Source organism: Etheostoma cragini, chromosome 20 (assembly GCF_013103735.1).
Source record: "Etheostoma cragini isolate CJK2018 chromosome 20, CSU_Ecrag_1.0, whole genome shotgun sequence".
In the NCBI taxonomy this organism is placed as follows: Eukaryota; Metazoa; Chordata; class Actinopteri; order Perciformes; family Percidae; genus Etheostoma; species Etheostoma cragini.
Genome location: NC_048426.1, coordinates 6,801,735 through 6,825,919, shown reverse-complemented (window position 1 = coordinate 6,825,919; position 24,185 = coordinate 6,801,735). Strand labels below are relative to the sequence as shown.

The window sequence follows — 24,185 nt, the reverse complement described above, 5'->3', positions numbered from 1 at the left end:
AAGTGGGACATTTGCTCTCTTCTGCTGGATCTTAAAGGACCCTCCAAAGATCGGTCAGCAGACATTCAACCCCGCTGCAGCTCGAGCTCCCGACGGTCCCTGAAGAAGAGGTTGCTCTTTGTAGTTCAGCCCTCTCTCCTGGTAACTCAAGGCCTGTCAGGACATCACATGAAGGTCAGCGTGAGAAAATGAGGGATGACAATCCACCAGAGGCTCCATGTTTGAACCTGCCCGACAAAAAGTCAGCAGCTACAACCCAAACCACTGCAGGATATAGATGTAAGCTAGGGAAATGCCTAACTCAACAGTGCAGTATTTAAAGTGGCATTTAATGTGTATATAGTTGATTTTTTTATTTCAGATCCTCCCCAAATGCCTCCTCATCCAGCTCCACAGCCTTCTGAAGCAATTTGCAGGCCTTTGGCTGGGACTACAGACCCAGGGGAGGCCTCACGTCTCCTGGCTGAAAAGAGGAGAGAGGCCCGACTACAACGGGAGAGAGAGGAACAGGAGCGCCTGCAAAGAGAGGAGTCCAAAAGGTAACAAGCACATCCACCTACGAGGCAGAAAGACTGCAGTAGCAGGCCATTAAGAATGTACAATTAGATTTTTTATATTATTCGATTTTTGGACATACATTTATGAATTTATGTCCAGGCGGAGTTGTGAAGAACTGGAACGCAAGAAGGCAGACGAGCGAGCACGACAGCACGCCGAGGCTCAGCGTCTCATAGAGGAGAAGATGAGAAGGGAGGAAGAGGAGCATAGAAAAGCTGAGGAAGAAAGAGCTCAGGCTATGAGGGAAGCCACCCTTCTGCAGAAACAGGTGGGAATGCAAACATTCCTCAGTGCATGAGGGAATTTGCAGAAGAAACCACATCTGCAACCACAGTTGTCCTTGTGGATGCTTTTTGTTTAATTTAACTCCTTTTATGTTTAATGGACAAACACTGTTCTCTCTGTTTAAATAGAGAGAGGAGGAACAAGCCAGAGAAAAGGAAAAAGCAGAGCAGATAAGACAAGAACGAGAAATACTCGCACAGAAAGAGGAGGCAGCGCGCCAAGCAAGAAAGAAGGTGACATTTTTGCCAATGTTTGATAGAAGAAAAAAAATCTTTACATAACTGTGTATTATCTGTGTCCAAGTAACTTTTTATATAAAACATCGTGACTGCTAGATGGTTTGTTACCCCGTGTGAGGTGATCCTGCGATTTTGTCACATGATCTTGTGATATCGCGAGAATCCATCTGCCGTGCAAGGTAACACTGTAACAGCAATTTAATAAAAGCTGTTTTCTTTTCCAGCGACTTGAGGAGATCATGCGGAGAACCAGAAGGACAGATTCTCCAGATACGGTGAAATTTTTTTTTTTTTAAAGCACGTTGTCCCTGGGCTCTCAGTATTCACTAATAAATAAATAACTTCTAAAAGGGTGTTCTTGACCAAATTGGTTATTCCTTCTTTTTTTTTATTACAGAAATCTGTACCAGTGAAGATTTTGCCAAATGAAGCCCAACCAAAGGAAAACACAGAACCTGTGCACAATGGCACCATAGAAGATGTTGTCAAGCTGCCAGTGGGGATGAAAACCTCACAGCTGGGGCTAAACGAGGAGGACATGGTACCTGTCGTGGCCTTCAAAGAACGCAGGTCCCTCAGGACTCTCACAGGCCTGGAGGAAATCCAGACCCACCAACGAGCAGGTGAGACACAACCAGCAGATCACTTAAGAACGCTTATCCTCAGGGTGGATTCTGATAACTTTTGGCTCTATCTAATGTCTTTTTATTAAAAAGTCAGGCACCTTACAGACCTAGACACTGACTGTCATGTTTGGGTTAAAGACCACACAAATAGGAAGTCATTTAGGTTGGTGGATAACAAAGTTTCCTACCGTGGTGGTCTTTATAGACAGTATTCAAATCAAAGTGAATGTATAGTAGACAATAATAATAAAGCTCTTCATCAATGTGCCTCTCCTTTTACTGTATAAAGTATCCCTTAATAAAAAGTCAAAGACTGGAATGTAAAAGTTCTACTTATCTCTTTTGCTGTTCTGACACACTTTTTATTTAAGATCTTTTTGTATGTCTCCCTACTGTCCTTTCTTCAGAGGTCATCTGAGCACCTGTGAAGTGGGCAGACGTTTCAGGACTTTGTTGGAGAGCTGTGATTTCTCTGTGAAACACAGGCGTTACTGCAGTACAGCCATTATACTGCCCCTCGGCACCTTGAAAGAGCATGTAAGATAACAGCCTTGCATCTCACCGCTGACGTCAGCATTTGGTCACTTCTTTGTGTGTGGCACAAATATTGTTAAGGTATTTATTACTTTCTTCAGTACAGCAGGTTTCTGAACTAATAACGACTATCAAAAAACCAGTAGATGTGGTAATAATAGTTTGCTGGTGAGTGTTGCCTCTGTCCAGATACTAGGAATAGCCATTCTAACAATCACAACATATGTTAGCCATTTTACTTTTTGCTTATTCCTGATATGTCTTGCAATCCGAGCACTTTTTCCACCTCGGTTTTGTCACTGTGGAATTAGAATTGCTTGAGTGGCGGTTTGCGCTAAGAACACAAGATTTTAGGTTGTTGGTGAAAGTTCCTATCATGAATTAATTCCTAATTGAACCTTTATTTTGTAAAGAATAGCGATCACAAATGTCAAGGAAATTCAGTTTCCAAAGACTTTGCTTTAGTTTTGTGAGTGTTGCTTTAGAGAATACAACGCACAAAGCCTTTATTGCACTTGACAGTCGCTTTGTTAGATATTGCGCAACCACTTTACAGAGGAACGTTTGACAAGTAGAGCTTAAGTAAGTTTATTATAATAAAAGTACAAAAAAAAGAATGTATCTGATCATCAATATTTGATCTTACAGTTGAAGTATTGCTTATAGCTAACACTTGTTAGCCTGTTAAAGTTTAAATATATGCCATATTTCATTAAAGTTGAACCTATGCCACATCTCTGCCTTGTTTTTGACTTAATTTGTTGACTCTAAACATACAAACTCTAAAATAAAAACACAAACACTATAAAAAGCTACTATAAAACAATATAAAAATGCTGCTTGTCTAAACAGTGCATGAATGTAAAAACTGCTTACAGTCCACACCTTGCACATCTCTCAGTATTTTTGCTGACTGAGTCAAGGGTTCAAAGAAGATGGAGAAAGGGGCTGGATCATTTGCAGCAGCCGTCTGGTTTCCTCCGTCTGCGCATGCACCTTCCAGAGCTGAGCCTCCACCTCACTGTTGGCCAACAGAGACGAAAAGTCTCCATCTGCAGAGGACAACAGCACAAAACAGGCTGAGGACCACTGAACTGCAAAGCCTGATTATCCTAAATTTGCTTAGGGATAATAGAATGCACATATAAGATCATTCAAATGGCTTGCAGTACCCTCAGTGGCTTAATAAGTAGAAGTACAACGAATACTAACCTTTCTTGAGGTTAAATATTGTAGCTATGCCAAGCTGCTGAAACTTAACATCTGTATTATGGAGAAACACCGACAGGTACTCCACTATGTTAGTGTAGTGAGGTCTCAGCAAATGGACCATCTCCTCTAGGGGAGTAGTAGAAGACAGAATATAATTAAATGTAATAATATAAAACCATGTTTTCTATCAGCAATTAATACTTGCACATTACAGTACCGTTCATTTCGAGTTTGCTGATGATTGCCGCACTGTTGTATGACAACCGAGGATTTTGTATTTGTCCCGACAACTTCACAAGTCTTGAGACTTGCTCTGATGTTATTGCCAGCGACATGTTAGACTTAGATGGATCTGAAATAGTGACAAGTAGTGAAAGATTATAAAACATATTTTTTTGTCATTTGCGTTATATTTCACAGCAAAACAATTCAAAACAGCACAGACCAACACTAATTGATGTGAGGTGGCACAGCACTGTGGAGCTAGGTCTGGCAATGCTAGACTACTCACCCCAAGTGGTGAGGTGATGTAAGCATGATGTCACATGCAGCACAGTATCATCTGATAGGGACGGAGACAAAAGGGCCCTGAGGAGTCCTGATAAGCACAGACTTTCCATCACAGCCTAGATAAAGATGGGATTAAATACAGCTTTATGAGTGAATCAATCTGGGGCAGCATGCACAGACAAATCGTGTTTTTACAACAGACGTGAAATCCTGAATTTTAGCCTTGGTGTACCTGTTGTCCCATGCTGGAACTACACAGTTTAGTGATTATTTTGCAGCTGTGTGTGATAAAGACAGAGCTGGATGTGTGATGATGTAGCAGCAGGCCGATTTCATCCAACAGTCCTTCATTTATCAGGACGTCCTGGAACTAAACCACAGAAATGTTATAAATATTAGGATGTAAACAGAACAGATGTCATTTTTTCCATCCAGTGATTACTTATTCAAGTAAATAAAAATAGGGTATGCAAAAAGACCCCCAATTTATTTTCAACCACTTCACAGCTGTAACACATCACAAATAGTTACCAACTTTATCATTATAATGATCTTGCTGACCATGTGGGAAATCATACATTGGTTGGTGGGTGTGCCGACAGTGCGGACAGTAGTGTTATGGCTGACTCCGTCCACACAGGAGAAGAGGTTTTCAGCAGCGCCTTTAGAGGCAGCACACAGTCGAGCTCCATCAGCTGCTCCTGAAACAGAACTACACTAAAAGAAAAAGACAGACAGCATCTGCTTTGGATATGGTATCAAATCTGACTTAATTGTTTATAATTACCATTCTTTGAAAGGGTTTTTAGGCATCTGCATGCTTGGGTTGAATTCTGAAAAATAAATTGAAAAAAAAAAGATTTTAATTTAACATTGTTGCTGATTTACTTTCAATCTCAGCCACTAAAGTTCACAATCACCTTTTGCACAGATGACGACATGAGCGTCAGTAGAGACTTTGACAAAAAATGCCCCCCAATGCTGAGCAACTTTGGGTGATGCTTCTGGACAGCGGCGATGTTGCACAGAGCGGTGCAGCTGTAAAACTGAACCTCTGAATCTGAGGACTGCAACAGAAGTATCAGGACAGGAATGGCCCCTGCTTGACATAAGATCCTTGTCGACCAATCTAAAAAAATATATTAAAAAAATAGAAGAGAATGTTCTGGTTTCCATGTTATGTCCAAGCTAAATAGCACTGGAAAGAACAATAATACAGTAGCTTCAGGTTTAATAGGAAATTAGTGAAACACTGACATCTATGGGACATAATGCTACCTGACTGAGTGAGATGTAACAGAGCCCAGGTGGCGTTCTGTTGCACCTGTGGGTTGTAGGACTTTGCTAAAGCCAACAGTGGCATGATTCCATCCACCTTGACAGCTTCTCTGTTTGATTCTGTATGAAAGTAAGAAGAAAAAACCTCCACACAGCTAATCTAGACAGAAATACAATAGTATGTTGTCTCTCCGCAGTTAAGCGCATTTCAGACAAGCCAGGGTGAATTATTAAACAATTTAAAGCCTTGAAGACAGAGTTCTTCCTGTGTATACAAACCTGAGGAGGACAACATGGTGACGCAGGCACATAGGTGAGACTGAGCGGTGGCATCACCAGACTGGAACATTTCCAATATGGGCACCAGCATCCCCATTTCAATCACTAACTCTTTGCACACTGAAATAGGATTTTATGGACAGTAATTACAAACATCTGATCCACATAAAATACCTAATTTCACCTGTCATACATTGCTTTTTTTAACAACTTACAATACATAAAGAAGAGAGGGTAAGGGTAATACATCAAAAAGACAATCCTTTAAATACCTGAATCTTGTTGCTTACCATTATTTTTTACTAACAGATTGACCAAGGAGAGAGAGATAGTCTTTTGCACATCTAGGTCAGTAGATAAAAGTAAGGCCATGACTGGCTCCATGAAGGCATCTGGTAAAGGTGATTTCACTGAAACACACAGAGGAAAAAAGAATAAAATTCTGAAAAGACAAATCATTGCGCTCGAAGTAGCAGAATTTCACTAGTCAGTTAAATTTCTTGATACCCAAAGAAGGATTTACAAGTTAAACACAATCTTGATTAGTGAAAGTTACATTTTTGTTTTAAACATGAAATATGTGACTGGTGGTTGGTTTAAAAATTCAAGTCCTATAAGTGATTTCCGACCTGTGTTCTATCAACAACAACCAAGTAAACTTAGGAATCTGTCAACTGACACATTTATGCAAATGATTATGTGTGGTCACACGTTTGCATATACTGTTGGATATGAGGTGTACTTCCCTCTAAATACAATGATCTGACAAAAGAAAAACTGGACTACAAGTATCAGGGTACTTTTTATGAGTCATTGCTACTGTAGTTATCAGTTTATCATAGTAAGGGCTATCAAACTTTGGGATTTCAAAGTTAAATCTTATTATGACAGCTTCATATTGACACTAAAGCCCACGCCTGCTGGAAATTATTTGCAAAGTTCCAACCCTGTAAAAAAATAAAATTCAGTTGAAAATTTGCATGATACCCGTTAGAGAGCTTATCTCCACAGTGAGTGATATGAGAAACCTGAAGGGCAAACAATAGGGTCATTCTATGCATCACTGATCTGCAAGCCATTGCTATAACGAAGATAGTCAAGCAACATAAAAATCTGTTGGAGTTTGTTACTCACAATGATGACTGAGATGTAAATAATACATGGCTGCAGACATTTGTAGATCAGTGTTTTCTGAAGTTGCAAGTCTGCTCAGTGCTTGTAGACTCCCCGGATTAAGTAGAGTTTCATTATCTAAGAGAAAAAAAACAGATTAACAATAATGAGTCTCCCAAAACTTCAGTTGGTCAATGATTGATATTGTACATCTGTATTGTATAAATACCATGCGCAAGGGGTTCTATAAACTACTTTTATGATATGATACAATAAAAAAGTAACAAATACACTGGTGGTGTAACTGTGTGCTCTTCTCAATTTAAATTGCAGATCTCTATCAACTGGGTAGATTTGTCTAACAAATAAAAAAAGACAGATAAAGTGTACCCAAGTGTGTTTGCCCTCAACAACAATGCTAATTTCTACATCAAATAAAACGAACGGCTGCAATGTTCCTACCATACAGCTGGTGTTGAAAGGGAAACTCTTGCATCCTCGTCCTTAGTAAATTCCGGTCAGGTGTATTCCTAAAGCAGGTGCATTGGGAAAGTTCCCTGAAAACTTCCATAATTTTTTGCTGAAACTCTCTGCAAACCTTCCTTAACTGAACGGTAAATTCTTTAAGCAATCGGGAGCAATCTTCACAAAAGCCAGAAGCCATCGACATCTTCAGCAAAAAGGCACGGCGCCTGCAGGTTTCACACAATCTGCACGTAGACACGCCTACTGTTCTGGAACGTCACGTGACAGTAAGGTAAATTACAGTTTTTTGTTACTACATTGCATTGGGTCACAGCCTTCTCTGAATTACGTATATTTATTATTCGTGGGTAGTTTTGTGTGTTCTAATTGTCAAGAAGAAGAAAGAAAAGAAAAGAAAAAAATAAGATGCATTTTAATCTTGGAAAGAAAATGTTTCAAGTTGTTGTTATACTTCATATTATTGCCATGGTTAGGCATGAGAATTGCTTAAATCTCATTGGTGAATTTATTGTTGTTGTCCTTTACGTCACAAACATGGTCGCCACGCTCCGCCCTCACGTTCACCCCTGTTGTGGTTGACTTGGAAACCGTCGCAGCGTCGTTGGTAAAATTGGAGGACAGCACAATCCCTGCAGGGTAGATACACGTAGTTGCCCTTAGTAAACTCATTTCAAGCTCTTGAATCCATCTGTGTGGAATACGGGTTGTTTTGAGGCTCAAACCGTTTGTTGACGAAGCTAAATTGTACTGTACGACACGTAGTAAGTTAACAATGCCACTTTTGCTAGCTAACCCTAACGTTAGCACATAGCAAGCTAACTTTAGCAATAGCTTAGCTAACTAACTGTTGGCGTTTAACAATGGTTACGTTTCTTAAGATGGTTTTAGCCTCAGCCAAGCAGATAAAACCAAAAAGACAATATGGGCTTGTTCCATTTTTCATCCAACTTGATAAAACTAATTGTGCACGTTACAAACTGATCATCCAGCGGAGATTTTGTGTGCAAGCGGTAACGTTATCCCTGTTTTGTGTTTACAGGATGAAAGACTTCCCCCCTGGATTACCCTTAATTTGTATTTAGAATGAGAGACATAACGGTGCCTGAGGATGCCAGTTGGTGAGCTTCTTGCTGTACCTTAACGTTAAACAAACCAGTGGTAGAAGAAACAATCAAATCTTAGTATTACCAGTGTGAAAATGCCTCGCCCTGCAATACAACTTGTAACGTCACAGAAGTAAACTTAAAGTATCAAAAGTAAAGGCTCTTATAATGCAGACTGTCTCCTTTTAAACGCTCATATTTTTACTTATCATATTAGTGGGTTATTGTTATTATATATGCAATGGAAGCAAATAAGCATTTTAATGTTGTAGGCCTAGTTGATAGAGGTGGGGGCTAATTTAAACTATTTTACACACTGTTGGGTAGTTTAATCTTTGTTGAAATTCTTTTGCATGTAGGTAAATAAATGTAGTGGATTAAAAAAACATTTGAAATGTGGTGGAGTAGAAGTAAAATGGAAATACTTAAACTCCAGTTATCAAGATTGTACTGAGGTACAGTATTGAATAGTAGTAGTATTAGTAGTAAATGCACCCTTCACCACAGCAACACACACTTCTTTGATCACATAGATGTAGCTGATCGTCCACAGCCACTTTGCCCATTAATTATAGTGTAGTAATGACAGCGTAACCTTTTTACAGGTGAGAGTGAAGACCGGGCAAAGACCCGGGAAAGATTCAATGAAGTCTTCAAGAAATACTCCGATTCAGAGAAGAAAAAGTTCAAGAAGAAAAACACGGAAAGTCAGGAGACTATTGTGGTATGTGTTCTAAAAGTTTCAAATCCCACCTGGTTCTTTAGTTAATCTCCTTCTTCAACACTGCAAAGTTAGAATTGGCATACAGTATATACAGTATATGTATAAACAGTATATGTATACATTGACATAACTTTGCACTCCTTCCCCCTGTTTCTTTTAGCTTCAGAATCTAAAAAAGAATCTCAACCTTGAGAAGGACATAGAGGAGGATGAGACCATCCTCCAGAATACATATCGACCCGAACAAGGCAGCCCTCGCTACACCAAAAATAAACAAAGAGAGAAGGAAACAGCGGAAAAGGTTAACATCAACAACAGTAGAAACCAAGAAGACACTCAAACATCCAAAAGCAAGAGGAAAAGTAAGAGGCAGCTTCCCTCCCCCCCTGCACCCGAGGATACCACAGATTACATCCAGCCGGATGCGGATGCTTTCAATTCTGAGATTGCTTTAGAGCCAGATGATGTAGGTGGTGGAAAGGAGCCCAAGAGAAAAAGTAAGAAGGGAAAAAGCAAAGGAGATACAGAGACCAAAGCAGAGAGTCAGGTGGAGGATGCAGAGGACACGCTGCTGCATGAATACCAGCAGCAGATTGCACAGGAAGAGCAGAGGACTTTAAAGAAGACAAGTGCCAAGACTGAGGAAGAGAGTGCTGTCTCCCAAAATGTTTCGCTAAATAATGATGTTGGGAAGAAAAAAAAGAAAAAGCTGAAATCTGTTATCACACAGTCGGAAGTAGGGTGTGTATATCTACTAGTGATTTATTTTTTTATTTTTTACATTTAGTAGTAACGCTACAGGCTACAGTTTTTAACAACATATTGATGTAAGATATAATGCTTTTTGGTCCACTAGGGAGGAAGATGAAAATGCTGACCAGGATGCTGATGTGGACAACGAAACTGAATCCAAGGGAAAAAAGAAGAAGACAAAGAAGAAAAAACATGGTAGCTGGATGTTAATTGTCAGGAACACTATTTTAATTAGTGAATTAAAAATCCACTAGTCTGTACAATGTTGATGGATTTCATGTTTGTTTTTGTTTTATTTCCAATTATTCAGTTGTCAGAGAAGAGAGTGAAACGGAGGCAGAAGGACCACAGAAATCAACATTTGATGACAGCCTTGTGCTGGGAGTGTACATACACCGAACAGATCGCCTCAAGACTGACCTACTGATCTCACACCCCATGGTGAAGATACATGTTGTCGATGAAAGCACTGGACAGTATGTGAAGAAAGAAGACTGGTGAGAAGGACCCATACATCATTTAGATCAGTGTTTAATTCAGTGTGTTTTTACATCAGTATTGGTTTAGTAATTGTAATTGTATTTCCATTGTCAGGCACATTCTTTCTTTGTAACCATAACTTGTAACATTTGGACCATAGTTATTTGTGGGTGTGTAGGCATGCTCTACAGTTATGTTAACATGTAATTTCAAAGAGAGTAGAGGGTGGTAAAAATCTTGTTTTGAATGAACATCATTTACTGCAAACTTCCTAACGGTATGGATTCAGTTTCAGTATTTGTTCAGTATGCATTTGCTTGAAAATGAAATGTGTTTGGTTTGTTTTTCATAGCCATCGGCCAGTCTCCTCATTTTATGAGCAAGAGAGCGTTGACAACATTCTCCCCATCATGACTCAACCTTTTGACTTCAAGAAGAACAAATCCATCATCCCTGAGTGGCAGGAACAGATCATCTTCAATGAACGCTTCGGTTACTTTGTTCAGCAAAATAATGAAAGCCCCAGAGTTATACTCTTTTTTGAAGTAAGAGACACTTTATTTCTACATAGTTGGTCAAATTCAATGTAGCTGTAAATAATTGTTTATATTTAAATGTTTTGTAAAGATCCTGGACTTCATAACCATGGAAGAGGCGAGAGCTAGCGCTGATGTTGACAAGCATACACAAGGATTCAGAAAGATTGCATGGGCATTCCTCAAGGTACTATATTTAAGTCTGCTCAGTTAGAATGAATGCTTTTTAACTGTTGTTTTTAATACTCGTTTCACAATTTTATCTGTATCCTTTAGCTTGTCGGCACAAATGGTGTGCTGAATATCGACAGTAAACTTCGCCTCCAGCTCTTCTTCCCTCCACCTCGGGCAAAGAGACAAGCAAAAACAATTGAGGTGGTCGAGTGGTGGAGGAAGTACCCCCGAATCAAATACGCATCCACCCTTTATGTTACGGTGAAAGGCATTAAACTCCCTGAGCATGTAAGTTAGTTGTTGCTGAATAGCTGCTATTATTTTATTTTTTGTCTTTTATAATGAATCCTTTTGTCTTACATTTCTACTGCAGGTATGTATAGTTGACGTGTTACATATTAATAGTGACACTGTAGATAATGTTGTTTTAGTTATTCTGGTGTAAAGTCAAGCCACATGTGGATTCAGTGATGTGTTGGGATGGTTTTTGTTCTGCAGGTTGACCCCAGTATGCGGTCCATGATGGCACTGCAGGAAGAGAGGGGTAGCACCTCCTACAGTGACCTGCAGAACGAGGTCACCAAGAGAAGCCTGACACAACATCTGGACAGAAAGCTGCCAGCCTTGAGATGGAGCAGGCTGCCTGGACAGGTTGGTGGAATCAGGAATTAGTATTTGATGTGAAAATAATATCTTTATCATTGCAAAATATAACTTGTAACAGTCTTTGCTACTCATTCTTGTAAGCTGGTAATTTGGGGTATAACATTCTCTGTTCAGCGAAATTACAGATCATTCTTGTGGATTGTTTAAATGCAATACATCATGATGTATAGGGATGGTAAGGTTTATTGTATCAACAACACAGTTCAATTTTATTCACAAAAGTTAAAAGACAAGTACATATAAAACCATAATGCAGATATGTGAAATGGGATATGGATTGGATGTAACATGACTTGGATGTAAAGTTCAGGAGATGCTAACATGAGGCTTCAGCGCTGTGTATATATATATATATATATATACATATATATATATATGGGCTTGTCAGTGTTGTTTTGAAGCAACACTAGAGAACTTTTCCCACTTCGGTCTCCCTACGGAATTGTCTGTTACATTCCATTGTCCAGTCCGTTTGAACTATAGATCCACCACCCGATCTGGCAAACTTGCATAATGTAATGGGCAAATCCACTTCCAACCTGTAGGGGGACCAAAGCGGGAAAAGTTCTCTAGTGGTGCTTTAACACAGACTTAACAAATGTGAACCTATCTTGGTTGACTGCACAAGCCTTACCAGTGTTCCTCTGTTAAAGATCTGTCGGATTCCTAACAAGTCCATGCTGACACTCCGTGGTGGTCATGTTGGCTGCTTCACAGTGCTCTTCTCTCATGCCGGGACGTTACTGGCTACTGCTTGTGCTGACAGAGATTCTTGTCCTGTAGTAGGTAAGCAACACTTAGAGCCAACTTGCCTGTGTAAAAGTCTTCCTGGTAAAGCTCCTCTTCACTCCTCAGAAGAAAGCTCCGGTTTCCTAACTTTCTGTTTAAACAGAGTAGTCATTACCAGTTCTGGGGAGGAACTCAGTATTCTATAACTTCCAAGCATATACAAAAACATTTATAAATGCTTTGTTAAAAAAATGACCCCATTCTTTTACTATTTTAGTGTATGAGATTCCCTCTGGCAAGGTTTTGGCTGACTTCAGTGGCCATCTCAAAATAGTATATGATCTGTGCTGGTCCAGAGACGATCGGAGCCTTTTGTCTGCTTCCTCTGATGGAACTGTCAAGTAAGTTTCTGTTTTTTAGATAAAAAAAAAAAACTAATATATCAGGATTGAATGAAAAAGTTCACAGTGAGATTTCACTGCTGTTGACTGAATTGTTTTAGTTTAGCCTCGCATTGCCAGACCTACCCCCACAGTGCTGTGGAGTAAGGTCTGGCGACACCATACACACATTCTAGGATAGGAGAAAAAGACCCGCTCTGGGCTGTCTGTATTTCTTTAAACCAATCACAATTGCCTTGGGCGGCGCTAAACTCTGGACACAGCAACAATGGCTCTGCAAAATGGTCCCGGGTTGAACATTTGCACCCTGCAAAATAAAACAACACATACAATATTAAATGAAGTTACCTGCTCACACAATACAGTAACATGAGCTTTTAATGTAGCAGGATGCATTGTTAAATGTAATTTGCTCTTACCAATGTATTACTGTGTATTTTGTCCATAGCAAATCCTCTCTAATTGGCCCCAAAATGTCCCAGTTAGTTTGTTAATGCAAGAAACGCATTCTTTGATAATGATTAACAAGAACCAAGCAGGTCTGCTTTATTGCACAATCCAGATTTTCTTTAGAACTGGCCTTTTTCAGCTCCTAGCTTCTTAGTGCGAACTTCAAAGGTTGTTGTTGATTCCCAAAGCGAAGGGATTTAAGAACATCAACACACAGAGAGCAGAAGCAGAAGGGCAAAGCCTGACATCCGGAGCGGAGCAGACGTTTTTCCTGGAAATATACTTGATCCAGACTAGAATTGCTGTAACAACTGTTTGCTGTAGCACCTCTAGGGGGAGTAAGCACCCTTCGTAGTAGCTCACTTTGTCTTTATGTTACCAGTGACACCGCATGTTTTGGGCTGTTGTGATTGTCTGACTCCAGAGTCTTATTTAAAGAACAGACTTTATTTTATAACGAATTGTTTGCATTATTTAATTTTTTCTTGGCCTCCTCCTTCAGAGAGTGGAACGTGGAGAGGCTTCAGATAACAGCCCAGAAGGTGCTCCCTCATCCATCCTTTGTGTACTGTGCTCAGTACCACCCCACAGCCCAGAACCTGGTGGTAACCGGGGGTTACGACTCTCTGGTACGAGTGTGGAGGCTTGATGTCGATGATGTGAATGGCCAGCTGCTGCAGGAGTTTGAGGGTCACGGCAGTTTCATCAACTCAGTTTGTTTTGACTCTGAAGGTATTGTGTTTTCATAAACTGGTGACCTGTCCATGTTGTGTGCCACCCAGTGCATGCAGGGATTGGCCCACAACCCTGCACAAGTTAGGAATGAATGCAAAGAATTATTCCCTGAAGTGTGTTACATAATGTTACATAAAATAGCACGTTGATGGGCCTTGATTAAAGTCTTTATGCATGAAACTTGCACATGTCTTGCCTTAGCTGTTGAACTATTTTTTTTTTAATGTCAGTTGACCACCAAGATGGATTTTATTACACAATTCATAGTCCTAAACAAAATCCACAGGCAGTGGCATTTAAAGGAAGGGAAAAAACACACACATACAGACACCCCTTGAAACACTTTGTATGTGAGCATGCTTGTGTGCCTTTTAGTACATTTCTGAGGGACTTTATATTAAGTATTTATACTATTTCTGCCTATTGTAAATCAAATTGTGGTGCTCTCTGTGTTTATGAAATGTGACGGTTGGCTTCTTTTGTAAGGAGATGAAGAATGTTCTACTTGTGCCTTCTCATAACTGATGTTCCTTTCATTGTATTTGTTGTAATTAGGAAGGAGAATGTTCTCTGCTGACAATACAGGCCTAATCCTTGTGTGGAAAACTACAATAAACGACAGCAAGCGGCATCCGCCATGTCATCGCTGGTGTATAGAGAAGGTACAAGAGAGGATATTGTACATACAGTATACTTTAGATTTGTCTGCTTGGGCAGTAGATCAAAATTGTAAAGAAATGTGAATCTAAGCTCTTTTTGTATTGGCAGAAATTAGATGAGAGTGACCTCCGAGGTGTCCCCATCAACATGCTGCAGCTCCATCCAAATGGACGGTGCCTGCTCATCCATGCCAAAGACAGTGTCTTGCGGATGATGGACTTGAGAATGTAAATAAGAGGAGACATAACCTAAAAAGAACCATCTGTAATTACAGGAAACCGTGACCTCTGTTCTGATTTTTGAGTGTCGCTGCAGGTTTAGGGGTTTGCTGTGTAGCCACTTCACTTACCCAGTGCAAAAAGAGGCTTACTGATTTTTTTGGTGGTGATCTTAGCGAAGAGAATGCCATTTTAAGTAATGGCATTCTCTTAATGTATTTGCCCTGGTAAAGCACCAGTATTAATTCAATTCAATTTTATTTATAGTATCAATTCATAACAAGAGTTATCTCGAGACACTTTAAAGTTAGAGTTGTTCTAGACCACTCTCCATAATTTACAAGGACCCAACACTTCTAGTAGTCTCCTCCAGAGCAAGCAACAGTGCGACAGTGGCGCGGAAAAACTTCCTTTTAGGCAGAAACATTGGATAGACCCAGGCTCTTGGTAGGCGGTGTCTGACAACTGGTTGGGGTTATTAAGTCAAGTATTACCAACACATTATACAATATTTCACAAAGTTGACAGCACAGAGCAGCTAGAAGTTAGATTATGTAGCTTGACTTATTATTACTACATTTCAGGTACACTTAATTTCTGGGTTAGATAGAATACATACACTTGTTTTAGAGCTGCTGAAACCAAATAATGTCACCATTCATAACTTAAATGCAGACAAAATGAGCTGGTGTCTTAAGTCTCACTTTAAACCATAGTCACTGTTTCTCTAAATTACAGATGGGACTTTTTTATCTCAGTGGGAAGTATCATCTAAAAAATGTATGAAACACATTGTGTTGCAAAGAAAATATTTATATTTACAGTCCAAAAACATACAGTCTTTGTTGAAACTCAAAAATATCCATGATCCATCTTTTCAACTATGTGTCTGCCCTTTTCAGCCTGGCTGTGAAGAAGTACACCGGAGCCACAAACTACAGAGAGAGAATCTATAGCACTTTCACGCCATGCGGGAACTTAATCTTCTCTGGTAGCGAAGATGGGATGGCATATGTCTGGAATACTGACACAGGTGACACATTTATCTCCTTAATTTATTTTGTTTTATGGCTTATTTTTCTGTCAGTTTAGAAGTATTCTGCCTAGTCACTCCAACTGTCCGTTGTTCTGTCTTCTCAGGTGACCAAGTTGCCGTCTACTCTGAGCTTGGTTACTCCACTGCTCTCCACAGCGTGTCCTTCCACCCCCACGAAAACATGGTTGCTTTCAGCGCCTTCGGTCAGAGCCAGCCTGTCCATGTGTACCTCTACGATCACAGAGGTTTGTTTGCTTCTTTGGGTGTGGATGCAGCCCCTGAATCGCTAATTAACTCTACTCACTTAGTTTTCATATCTAGGTGTTATTTCAGTCAGCGGAGCTATTTGGTTTGGTTGATACATACAAAGCATTCAAATACAAACTGCCATTAGACTATCATGCTGTATCACACAGTTTCCCAGCTGGAGGTTCACAATATAAAAGCTGCAAGCAGATCCATATCTACAGACCCCAGAACCACCAGAAACACACCTGACCCAGGACTGGACAGGATGTCTGCTGCTTCAGCCATGGATCAGTTTGCACAAGCATCAAGACTTGCATTCAAAATGCAGTGTGTTAAGAAGCAACTGGATTCAGTACTTGTAAATATTGCTCTTATGTTACTCTAAAATTAGTATATAGAGAAATACAGAAATTCAATAAACACCAAAACTCCCTTTCTGAAATCAATTTTAGGACCCACATTTGAGGTCTTCAACTTCTGGATACATGTATGAGCAAGGTACTGTATGTGTTTCAGATTTGAACTGTTTTTTTTTTTTTTTACAACACTGCTGTCCCTTTATTTACATGGAACATATTCTGCTTTTTTGTGTTTGGTTTGCAGACAAAATGGGTCTTTCTCACTCAGGGAGGAGGTTCACAACAGATTCTGGCACAGTGAGTTTCTGATTAGTGCTCTTTTGTAAAGGTGATGTAACCTGTAACCGCTTTCTAAACCCTCCTTATATACAGTCTATGGTCTAAACCAGCTTGTTCTTGGGATTTCGTCTCAAGTGCTGAGAAAGGAACACACCACAGAAACAAGTCTAGAAAGTTATAGACTGTTTTTAATGATTCACTCAAATCTTGATTAGCACAGCGTCACAGAAGTGCATTGACTGTCCTCTGGGCCGTTTGTTAACCCAGGGAATTCTGCTGGCAGCAATAATGTATTGTGTATTATATTTAAAGTTTTATTTCATCTTGACCATAATATGCATTAGGAGACCTAAGCAGGTCTACCTGAATACTTATTAAATCACTGCTATTTTGAAATAAACGAGACAACTTATGTTGAGCTTTTTTCTTTTCAGACGGGATTAAATGCTTCGTTACCACCTCCGTCTCTCCTGTCGCCGCACTCCAAGCTGCAGCTGTCTGGTTCTCTAGCGGAGCAGCTAATTCCTCAGGCAGCTCTGAGCACCCAAAACCGTGAGTGGCTTGTTACACTTAATCACACTGTTATTTGTCTTTAACCAATGAATGGCTTTACTGCCACTCTGTGAGGTCAAATATTTTCCGAGATTAGAGCTGTGCAAAGTACAGCACGTGGTGACCAAGACCAAATGATTCTAGCATTGTGGTCTAGAGTCTCCTGAAGCATGTACACCATACACAGAGACAAAGATGGGCCGCTTGTGATTTTTACTTGTGTACGTGAGTGAATTCTGTAAACACAAATCACTGGATTGTGTAGCAGTCCCAGGTTAAATATTTATCTTTAATTTCTGCCTTTTTTTTCTTCTAATTTCAGGCGGGTTCAGTCCAGTTGGTCAGCATCTAAAAGGAGCATCGTCTTTCAGGCTACAGACGGTAAGGCTGTTCATAGTGTATGTCGTCATGTAATACTTTTAATGTGTCTTTTTGGTTTTTTTCTTTGTCAACCAAATCTTAACCACACATTACTGCAAGATTCCTGTAACTGCTAATGGGGTCTGCCGAAGATCATATGTCCACTAGTCTGGATCAACGGAAGTACATTTCCAGGATAATTGCCTAAAAGAATGTCCCTCACCTTGCACACTCTGTGTGTTTACTTCAGGAAACGACAAACTTCGAGCTAGCAAGCTACACTCTGTAAATGAAAATGTTGACCGTGCAATGGGGCATGCCTGCTTGGTTCCTGCTGGGAATGATTGTAAAGCTTTACAAAGAATATGTTTATGCCATTCGGAATGGCAATTGGAAACTGGGACATTTTGGGACCGGTTGGTGGGGATTGCTGCGGTCAAAGTACACGCAGTGATACACTGTAAGAGCACACTATGTTTAACCTTGTGTTCAGCTAATTTAAATAGCTCACGTTACTGTATTGTGTGAACAGTTAACTTCATTTAATATTGTGTGTGGCGTTTTATTTTGCGGGTTACTAATGTTCCACCAAATCAAGTTCCTTCCCGAGACTATTTTGCAGAGCCACTGTCCGGAGCTTAGTGCTGCAAAGACAATTGTGATTGTTTTTTTCTTCTATCCGTTAAGGTTTGTGTGGTGTAGCCAGACCTTACTCCACAGCGCTGTGGAGATAGGTCTGGCAATGCAAGACTATACAGTATGTCCTCTAAAGTTGCTATTACTAAAAGTGTTCTTTTTCTTCATCAGAGCCTTCCTGACCACATTTCTTCAGGCATCAGTGTGGAAACAGATTCCGCCCCCGTTCAACAAGTAGTAAGTATCCACTCTAGCTGCAAGCCTCGCATGCAACCTTTCCCCTCTCACATTCAACCCCTCCACCTCTGTGTTCCTCTTCCAGGTGGTCTCTCTCTATGACTACAGAGCCAATCGGTCTGATGAACTGACCATACGGCGCGGTGATGTCATCCAAGTGCTGTACAAAGACAATGACAACTGGTGGTTTGGGCGTCTGGCCAATGGGCAGCAGGGATATTTTCTAGCTTCTTATATAGCAGATCAGGGTAAGTGAATTGAATGTCTTGTGATACACCTAGTGGATAAGGTCCATGAAAAGTCCAAATGTGGTGCAAGATGCTGTTTTATTTTACATTGTAGGAGATTTCAATGAAGAGGTGTCTGTAGAGGCACATGCAGCCTTGTCTGAGGGGACAGTTGAGAGGTCAACACCAACCAGGGTAAGGAGAATAATACAGTGGCGTCTGACCTGGATTTGTATATTTATTTATTTTACCTAAAAGGTGAAATGGTGTGGCTGTAACAGGGGAATACCTTTCTTGTACTCCATATGCATGTCTTCTCTCTCTTATGTCTATGGTGCATATTTTTCTGTTTGGTAAAGTGATACTCCTTAGTCTTTGTTTTGACCATCAAACATCCTTGTTCACAACTCACTGCTAAAGCACCGCTGTGCCAAAGGAAAACCTCACAGAGCTTTGAGCATGGCTGTAGTCATTTTCTCCATTTATGTTAGAGTTTTTGTGTTTATTTATTATTATCCATGTGTGCATGGGCCATGTGCATGTGCCTCCTCTTGATGGTTTCCTGAGCTACAGTGGAATTCTGATTCTGACAACAAGTCAATTCTTGCACACACTTATCGGCTCTGGATTGAAACATTTAAAAGGAGTTGATGTTCCTGTCACAAGTACCTTTCTCAAGGCCTTTAGAATTTACTTTTTCTTTAAAATTGAATCATGGAGACAAAGCAGGTGGTGTCCGTCTTGTCTTCAACTCAATGTGTCATATCATCCATATGACACATTGAGTTGAACAACGATCATGCTCAGCCTAAAAAGAAGTCAAAACTATGTCAAATCATCAGCCACTAATCAGCCTACAAGTGGAATACTTGGGGATTTGGGGAAAAATCATCACTTAAATGTATACTTTTTAGGGATTTGCATTTAGAATATTATGTGCATTTTAATTGTGGCCTAGATTTAAGATGGATTTTCATTTTCTTTTATCTCATCTCTTTCCTTACTTTTCCAAGGTAACTGCTGCAATTAGTTCTTCTGGGGAACTGAGGTTTCTTTCTGAGCCGACCTTTTCGGACACAGAACCTGAGTTGACTGATGCCAGGTGAGAAGCGGACTGTGCTTAAATCCTCCTGAATACATTCACAGGGTCATGGTTAACAAACACTGCATGGGGCTCCAAGTGTTGGCTTTCTTAAACAAAATTAGACATGACAACAGGCATAACTGACATGTTATATTGCGGTTTCAAAATACCAAATCCTAATTGTGAATGATTATTTTCCTGCAGAGCCAGAAGGAAAAAGAAGGTGAAAAAGCCACGAGTCCCTGTATCTTCACATCGAGCCACTTTTTCGGACGCAGATGCTTCCGAGTCGCTGAGCACCAGGAGGAGAGGCAGATCCACAGACAGACCTCTCCCCACGAGACCTACAGGCCGGGCTAATGGTGCCTTCCAGCCTGATACATAAGCTTAGGGCACATTGACTGTTTTCAACTAGAGTGCTTTCACCTTTATTTTGTTTTCATAAAAAGGGATTTTTGTAATGGCAGTAAACTCTGCAGGTGTGTAGAAATTTTTACCGTTTGTACATATTTGAACAGTCAAAATGTCCTATTTTGTACGTGATGCAGATTGATAAATGAAGTATAAAGATTTGTCCACAAAAAAAATTCTTTGCATAAAGAATGTGTATGTGTACATTTTTACTAATTTCTAATTATATTCTAAATATTGTTTTATTTTCTTAGCCTGTAATAGATACATTTGTTTATATGCGACATCCTCACAGCTACAGTATATAAAAATAGATTATTTATTTCCAAATGTTTTGTTAAGCTCTTTCTATAAATCATATCTAAAGTCAAACTTTTAAATTTTAAAATGTTTGAATAAATATGCTTAAGGGCTATTTTGATTATGTATGGTATGCGTTTCATTTTTGGAACAGACCTGAAACGATGCAGAATCAGGTATCAAGTATTCTGCTTGTTGCTATAATTTTAAAGAAATATTTGAGTTACCTATAAATTAATGTGTGAATTCATCAAGTTAGATTGTGTTTTGGGGTAACACCTGGGAATTAAAAAACACCTAATGACTAATGACAACTGGGTACCCTTATGTCATTTTGTCTGTCAAAATATAAGCAGGCATTGTACGTGACGGTGTGACAGTGTATGATGTCAGGTCACGTTGACTTCATGCCATTTTACCAACTGTACCCAGACATGTGGTGGATAGAGTGAGTGAACACACAGGTGGGTGTTTTTCTTTCATATATTTACTGTCTATTTAGTGCAAAATAAATCGGTGCAAACATCTTCAAACTGGAGTCGGAAAAGAAGGCACAACATACAAAATCACTAACTGGAAGGAAACATGACAATGCTCCTTGTTACGATAAATGATACTGAATGTTATGAGGCTCACTATGATGGTGCTTGTTCCCTTCATGTTGCCATGAATGTGGTCAGCAGCTCTTAACTTGTGTAACTTCAACATGAAAGTCGGTTCATGTGACGTAGAAAACTAAGATCATTAATACAGCAGAGCTTTAGAACAAAAGGCACATTTAGCTTGTCTGGACTTTCCAGTGGTTGACTATATTCACTCAAAATCATTTACAATGTGAAATAATCTATTTAATTTGTACAATCTTAAAGTTCGTACTGCTTTGTTTTTTGTCTTTGAGGGCAATATTCCCATGATCTAAGTAGAAAGCATCACAGTCCCTGCCACACCAAAAACATAACTTAAAAAGCTCTTGGTAATAATAACAATGGAACCATTTGTGTAACTTGGAAGCTGATGCCCAGAGCAGCTGAGACATTTAGAGCATGTTTTGTACGGTATGGCGTCCTTCCACATGTTGCTGAGGGCTTCATTCAGTCAGGAGAGGAGTCCTTTCATCTGTCCGTTGACTATCTACTCGAACGCTGCATTTAAACATAAAAGTGAGTATTAGCCCCAGCATGTTCTTGGAAACTGCACAACTTAAGTCTAACTAGTCTAACTAAGTCTCCTGTTGTCTTTGGGTCAAATTTGACCCCTTTCCAAAAATATCACAAATTTGGGTTTCTTTCAAATACATTTTCCAAAAAAGTAACGTGGATGGTTCCCAACAATGCTCCTCACAAGTTGAATAAATAATCAGTTCACTACTTTCATTGAATTTGTGTTTCTTTTGGTCAATTTTATAGCATTTGGAGTTTTTTGTTGTTGTTATTATTTTATTTTAAAAATTGAACATTGAAAAAAACAAGACAAAAATGTCAATAAAAGTGAATTAAATGTGAAGAAATGTCAAACATAGTGACAAAAATGTCAAAAAAGTGACAAATGTAAAAAGAAATCTTTAAAAGCCACAAAAATGTCAAAAGGCTCAGAAAAAGTTGACAAATGTCGAAAAAGTGATAAGATCATTTTAAAAATCTAGGTCGGGGAGAAGACAACACGAGGATTAGTATCTGACATAAATGTGATTATCTTCATTTGGAGGTTAATGATTACCTTCGATGTTGCTGGAGACGACTCAGGTAATACACAGCGAGGAAAAGGGCCTGAGAACAGTGTGGTCATTGAGTTTCATGTGAGTAACTGCCAAAAAAAAGAGAATCACACGCTTCTTTCTCTATCCATCGTCGTGGTGTGTTTAACCCCAAACAAGTTAAGCAGAACTTTCAGAGTCTCCTCCCGTCTTGTCACACTGACATTCAACACTGACTTTGTCCCCAGGCTGACTGCACGAGAAACTAATCCTTTATTCTTTATAACATGGCCATAAAACTGTTAACTGGGCTCTTTCAAAACACAAGAACACAATAACAATGCTAACAGGGCTGGGCAATATGGCCGGAATCTTCTATCAGGATATATGTCATTCTACGAAATACATCACAATATAGCATGTTTTATGGTAATTCATTAAATAAATAAATAAATAAATAAATAAATAGTCTATATGAAATACCAACATGGTAAAGCTTATTTGTGAATACTGCCAATTTAAATATTTGACAAATGAAAAGCACAGAGTGCAAAATTAACATAATATTCAAGGATACCAACATAAAGCTTTGTCCAAATGACATAAATTTAGCTGAAATAGAGCTCAGCTGTTTGTTTTTTAACGTCGGGATAAAATCAATAGATACACTAGACAATTTTTTATAGCATTTTGACAATATCATCATATGGCCCAGACCTTAATGCCAAAATACCAGCAAGTGATAGCTTCATGTGTCCTTTTTTCATGTGAATAGTGCACAAACTGATACTTACACCCAACAGCGCCAAGCCTCCTTGGACTGCAGCTGCCCACTCGAAGCTCAGATGTTGCGTAATAAGGCCACCCACAATTGGGCCATAAAACATCCTTTAAAAAAAAAATAATTACATTTTAAAATCAAAACAGTAAAAATCAAAAGGGCAGGAAATAAGTACCAACCAGTGAGACAATTGATTTTATATCTATGCTGTTTTTTTTCTAGATTCAGACGGCTACTGACAAACACATGGCTTTGGGATTTACCCCATGGACCAAACTGCCCCAAACAGTCCAGACACCATTCCAAGAGTGCTTAATCCTTCTTCATATCCTTGTTCACTACAAAGGAAAGAAAATAATGTTTCACTTTGCATTGTATGTACTGTACACGTACATACAAATGAATGTAGTAGCACGACATGTGAAGCCACTCACTTTGCACATGTGATGATCTCAGGGAATGTTGGGATTGCAGTTACGCCCAGAGAAAACCCGATTACACCAAGCATGATGATCAGCAACCACAGATTACTGCACATGTAAACACAGAAAAACATACAAGTTAGTATCGTTAACCTATGGGAATCTTGAATGTTAAGGCAGCAACACAATACTTACGGTTAGTGTTTGTTGGAGGAAGTACTCAACTCATTTATGTAGTACTCAACTCTTTTATGTAAGTTACAATTACAGGCTATCCTGTTTGACACACACACACGCACACACGCACACACGCACACACGCACACACGCACACACGTTGTTTCCCCTTGTTTCCAGTCTTTCTGCTAAGCCAAAATTAAAGGCTGCAGGCTGTAAGATATTACATAAACAGATCATATTAGAGGGAACATTTCTCTTCTCGCCGGGATATTGCGCCGCTGGAGCTTTCTGCTGTTCGATTAAATAACGTCAACAACACAAAATATTATCTGCTGGTCAAAGAGACCCTGAGAAAAGCAGTGTTTAATTATAAATAATTAATTTTTAATTTAATGTAGTTTGCGTACAAATCATACATGTACTATACATAATATTCTAAATGAAAATTCTTTGTTTACTAAAATATATGTTGTGTTGGTTATTTCAGGGGAGATCATCATAGAGGAAACTATCTCAGTTAATGAATTCCTTTGTCCCGGACTACTGTTGGTTTATTTGGTCATGGAATTCCTGGGTAGCAGGGGGGTGGGGTTGGGAGGATTGGCTAGATTGTACTACTGTGTGTGTGTGT

General features: G+C 39.5%; 4 protein-coding genes across 12 annotated transcripts in view; 2 read left to right on the top strand and 2 right to left on the bottom strand.

Moving 5' to 3' along the window:
• map7a (microtubule-associated protein 7a) overlaps nucleotides 1–2,972 on the top strand; it is a 9,573-nt gene extending 6,601 nt beyond the window's left edge. For both annotated transcript variants that reach the window (XM_034857902.1, XM_034857903.1), the window contains 7 exons: nucleotides 38–279; nucleotides 362–539; nucleotides 658–826; nucleotides 972–1,076; nucleotides 1,307–1,357; nucleotides 1,480–1,705; nucleotides 2,116–2,972. In XM_034857902.1, coding sequence (XP_034713793.1) covers nucleotides 38–279; nucleotides 362–539; nucleotides 658–826; nucleotides 972–1,076; nucleotides 1,307–1,357; nucleotides 1,480–1,705; nucleotides 2,116–2,126 — 982 coding nt within the window. In that variant the 3' untranslated portion in view covers nucleotides 2,127–2,972. The remainder of the gene's footprint in view (nucleotides 1–37; nucleotides 280–361; nucleotides 540–657; nucleotides 827–971; nucleotides 1,077–1,306; nucleotides 1,358–1,479; nucleotides 1,706–2,115) is intronic.
• On the bottom strand, nucleotides 2,817–7,360 carry ankar (ankyrin and armadillo repeat containing). The gene is made up of 13 exons (XM_034857904.1): nucleotides 7,097–7,360; nucleotides 6,656–6,772; nucleotides 5,812–5,931; nucleotides 5,522–5,641; nucleotides 5,243–5,362; nucleotides 4,885–5,093; nucleotides 4,752–4,797; nucleotides 4,543–4,676; nucleotides 4,197–4,334; nucleotides 3,966–4,080; nucleotides 3,672–3,806; nucleotides 3,455–3,580; nucleotides 2,817–3,294 (listed from the first exon to the last, which is right to left on the bottom strand). Exons 1-13 carry the CDS (start codon nucleotides 7,302–7,304, stop codon nucleotides 3,161–3,163), a joined length of 1,722 nt encoding a protein of 573 aa, XP_034713795.1. The 5' UTR covers nucleotides 7,305–7,360; the 3' UTR covers nucleotides 2,817–3,160.
• Nucleotides 6,624–24,185, bottom strand: part of slc18b1 (solute carrier family 18 member B1) — a 22,449-nt gene continuing 4,887 nt past the window's right edge. For 2 of the 7 annotated variants that reach the window (XM_034857905.1, XM_034857906.1), the window contains exons 10-14: nucleotides 23,388–23,483; nucleotides 23,217–23,291; nucleotides 22,967–23,060; nucleotides 22,196–22,245; nucleotides 20,958–21,621 (exon numbers count right to left, since the gene is read on the bottom strand). In XM_034857905.1, coding sequence (XP_034713796.1) covers nucleotides 21,567–21,621; nucleotides 22,196–22,245; nucleotides 22,967–23,060; nucleotides 23,217–23,291; nucleotides 23,388–23,483 — 370 coding nt within the window. In that variant the 3' untranslated portion in view covers nucleotides 20,958–21,566. Of the gene's footprint in view, nucleotides 6,635–20,957; nucleotides 21,622–22,195; nucleotides 23,061–23,132; nucleotides 23,292–23,387; nucleotides 23,484–24,185 lie in introns of those variants that run through there. The other 5 variants (XR_004654791.1, XR_004654793.1, XR_004654792.1 and 2 more) reach the window with 4 other exon arrangements.
• Nucleotides 7,658–20,607, top strand: ahi1 (Abelson helper integration site 1). Of its 2 annotated transcripts, none has more exons than XM_034857900.1 (27): nucleotides 7,658–7,756; nucleotides 8,160–8,238; nucleotides 8,829–8,947; nucleotides 9,108–9,688; nucleotides 9,804–9,895; nucleotides 10,011–10,197; nucleotides 10,533–10,725; nucleotides 10,808–10,903; nucleotides 10,993–11,178; nucleotides 11,389–11,541; nucleotides 12,210–12,342; nucleotides 12,563–12,686; nucleotides 13,639–13,868; nucleotides 14,427–14,533; nucleotides 14,640–14,758; nucleotides 15,652–15,782; nucleotides 15,890–16,030; nucleotides 16,202–16,392; nucleotides 16,487–16,532; nucleotides 16,638–16,690; nucleotides 17,107–17,224; nucleotides 17,547–17,605; nucleotides 18,392–18,457; nucleotides 18,543–18,705; nucleotides 18,800–18,879; nucleotides 19,698–19,786; nucleotides 19,973–20,607. In XM_034857900.1, exons 2-27 carry the CDS (start codon nucleotides 8,229–8,231, stop codon nucleotides 20,151–20,153), a joined length of 3,648 nt encoding a protein of 1,215 aa, XP_034713791.1. In that variant the 5' UTR covers nucleotides 7,658–7,756; nucleotides 8,160–8,228; the 3' UTR covers nucleotides 20,154–20,607. The 2 variants fall into 2 exon arrangements, with proteins under 2 accessions (XP_034713791.1, XP_034713792.1); XM_034857901.1 differs by having other exon boundaries at nucleotides 7,659–7,756; nucleotides 8,160–8,235; nucleotides 8,826–8,947.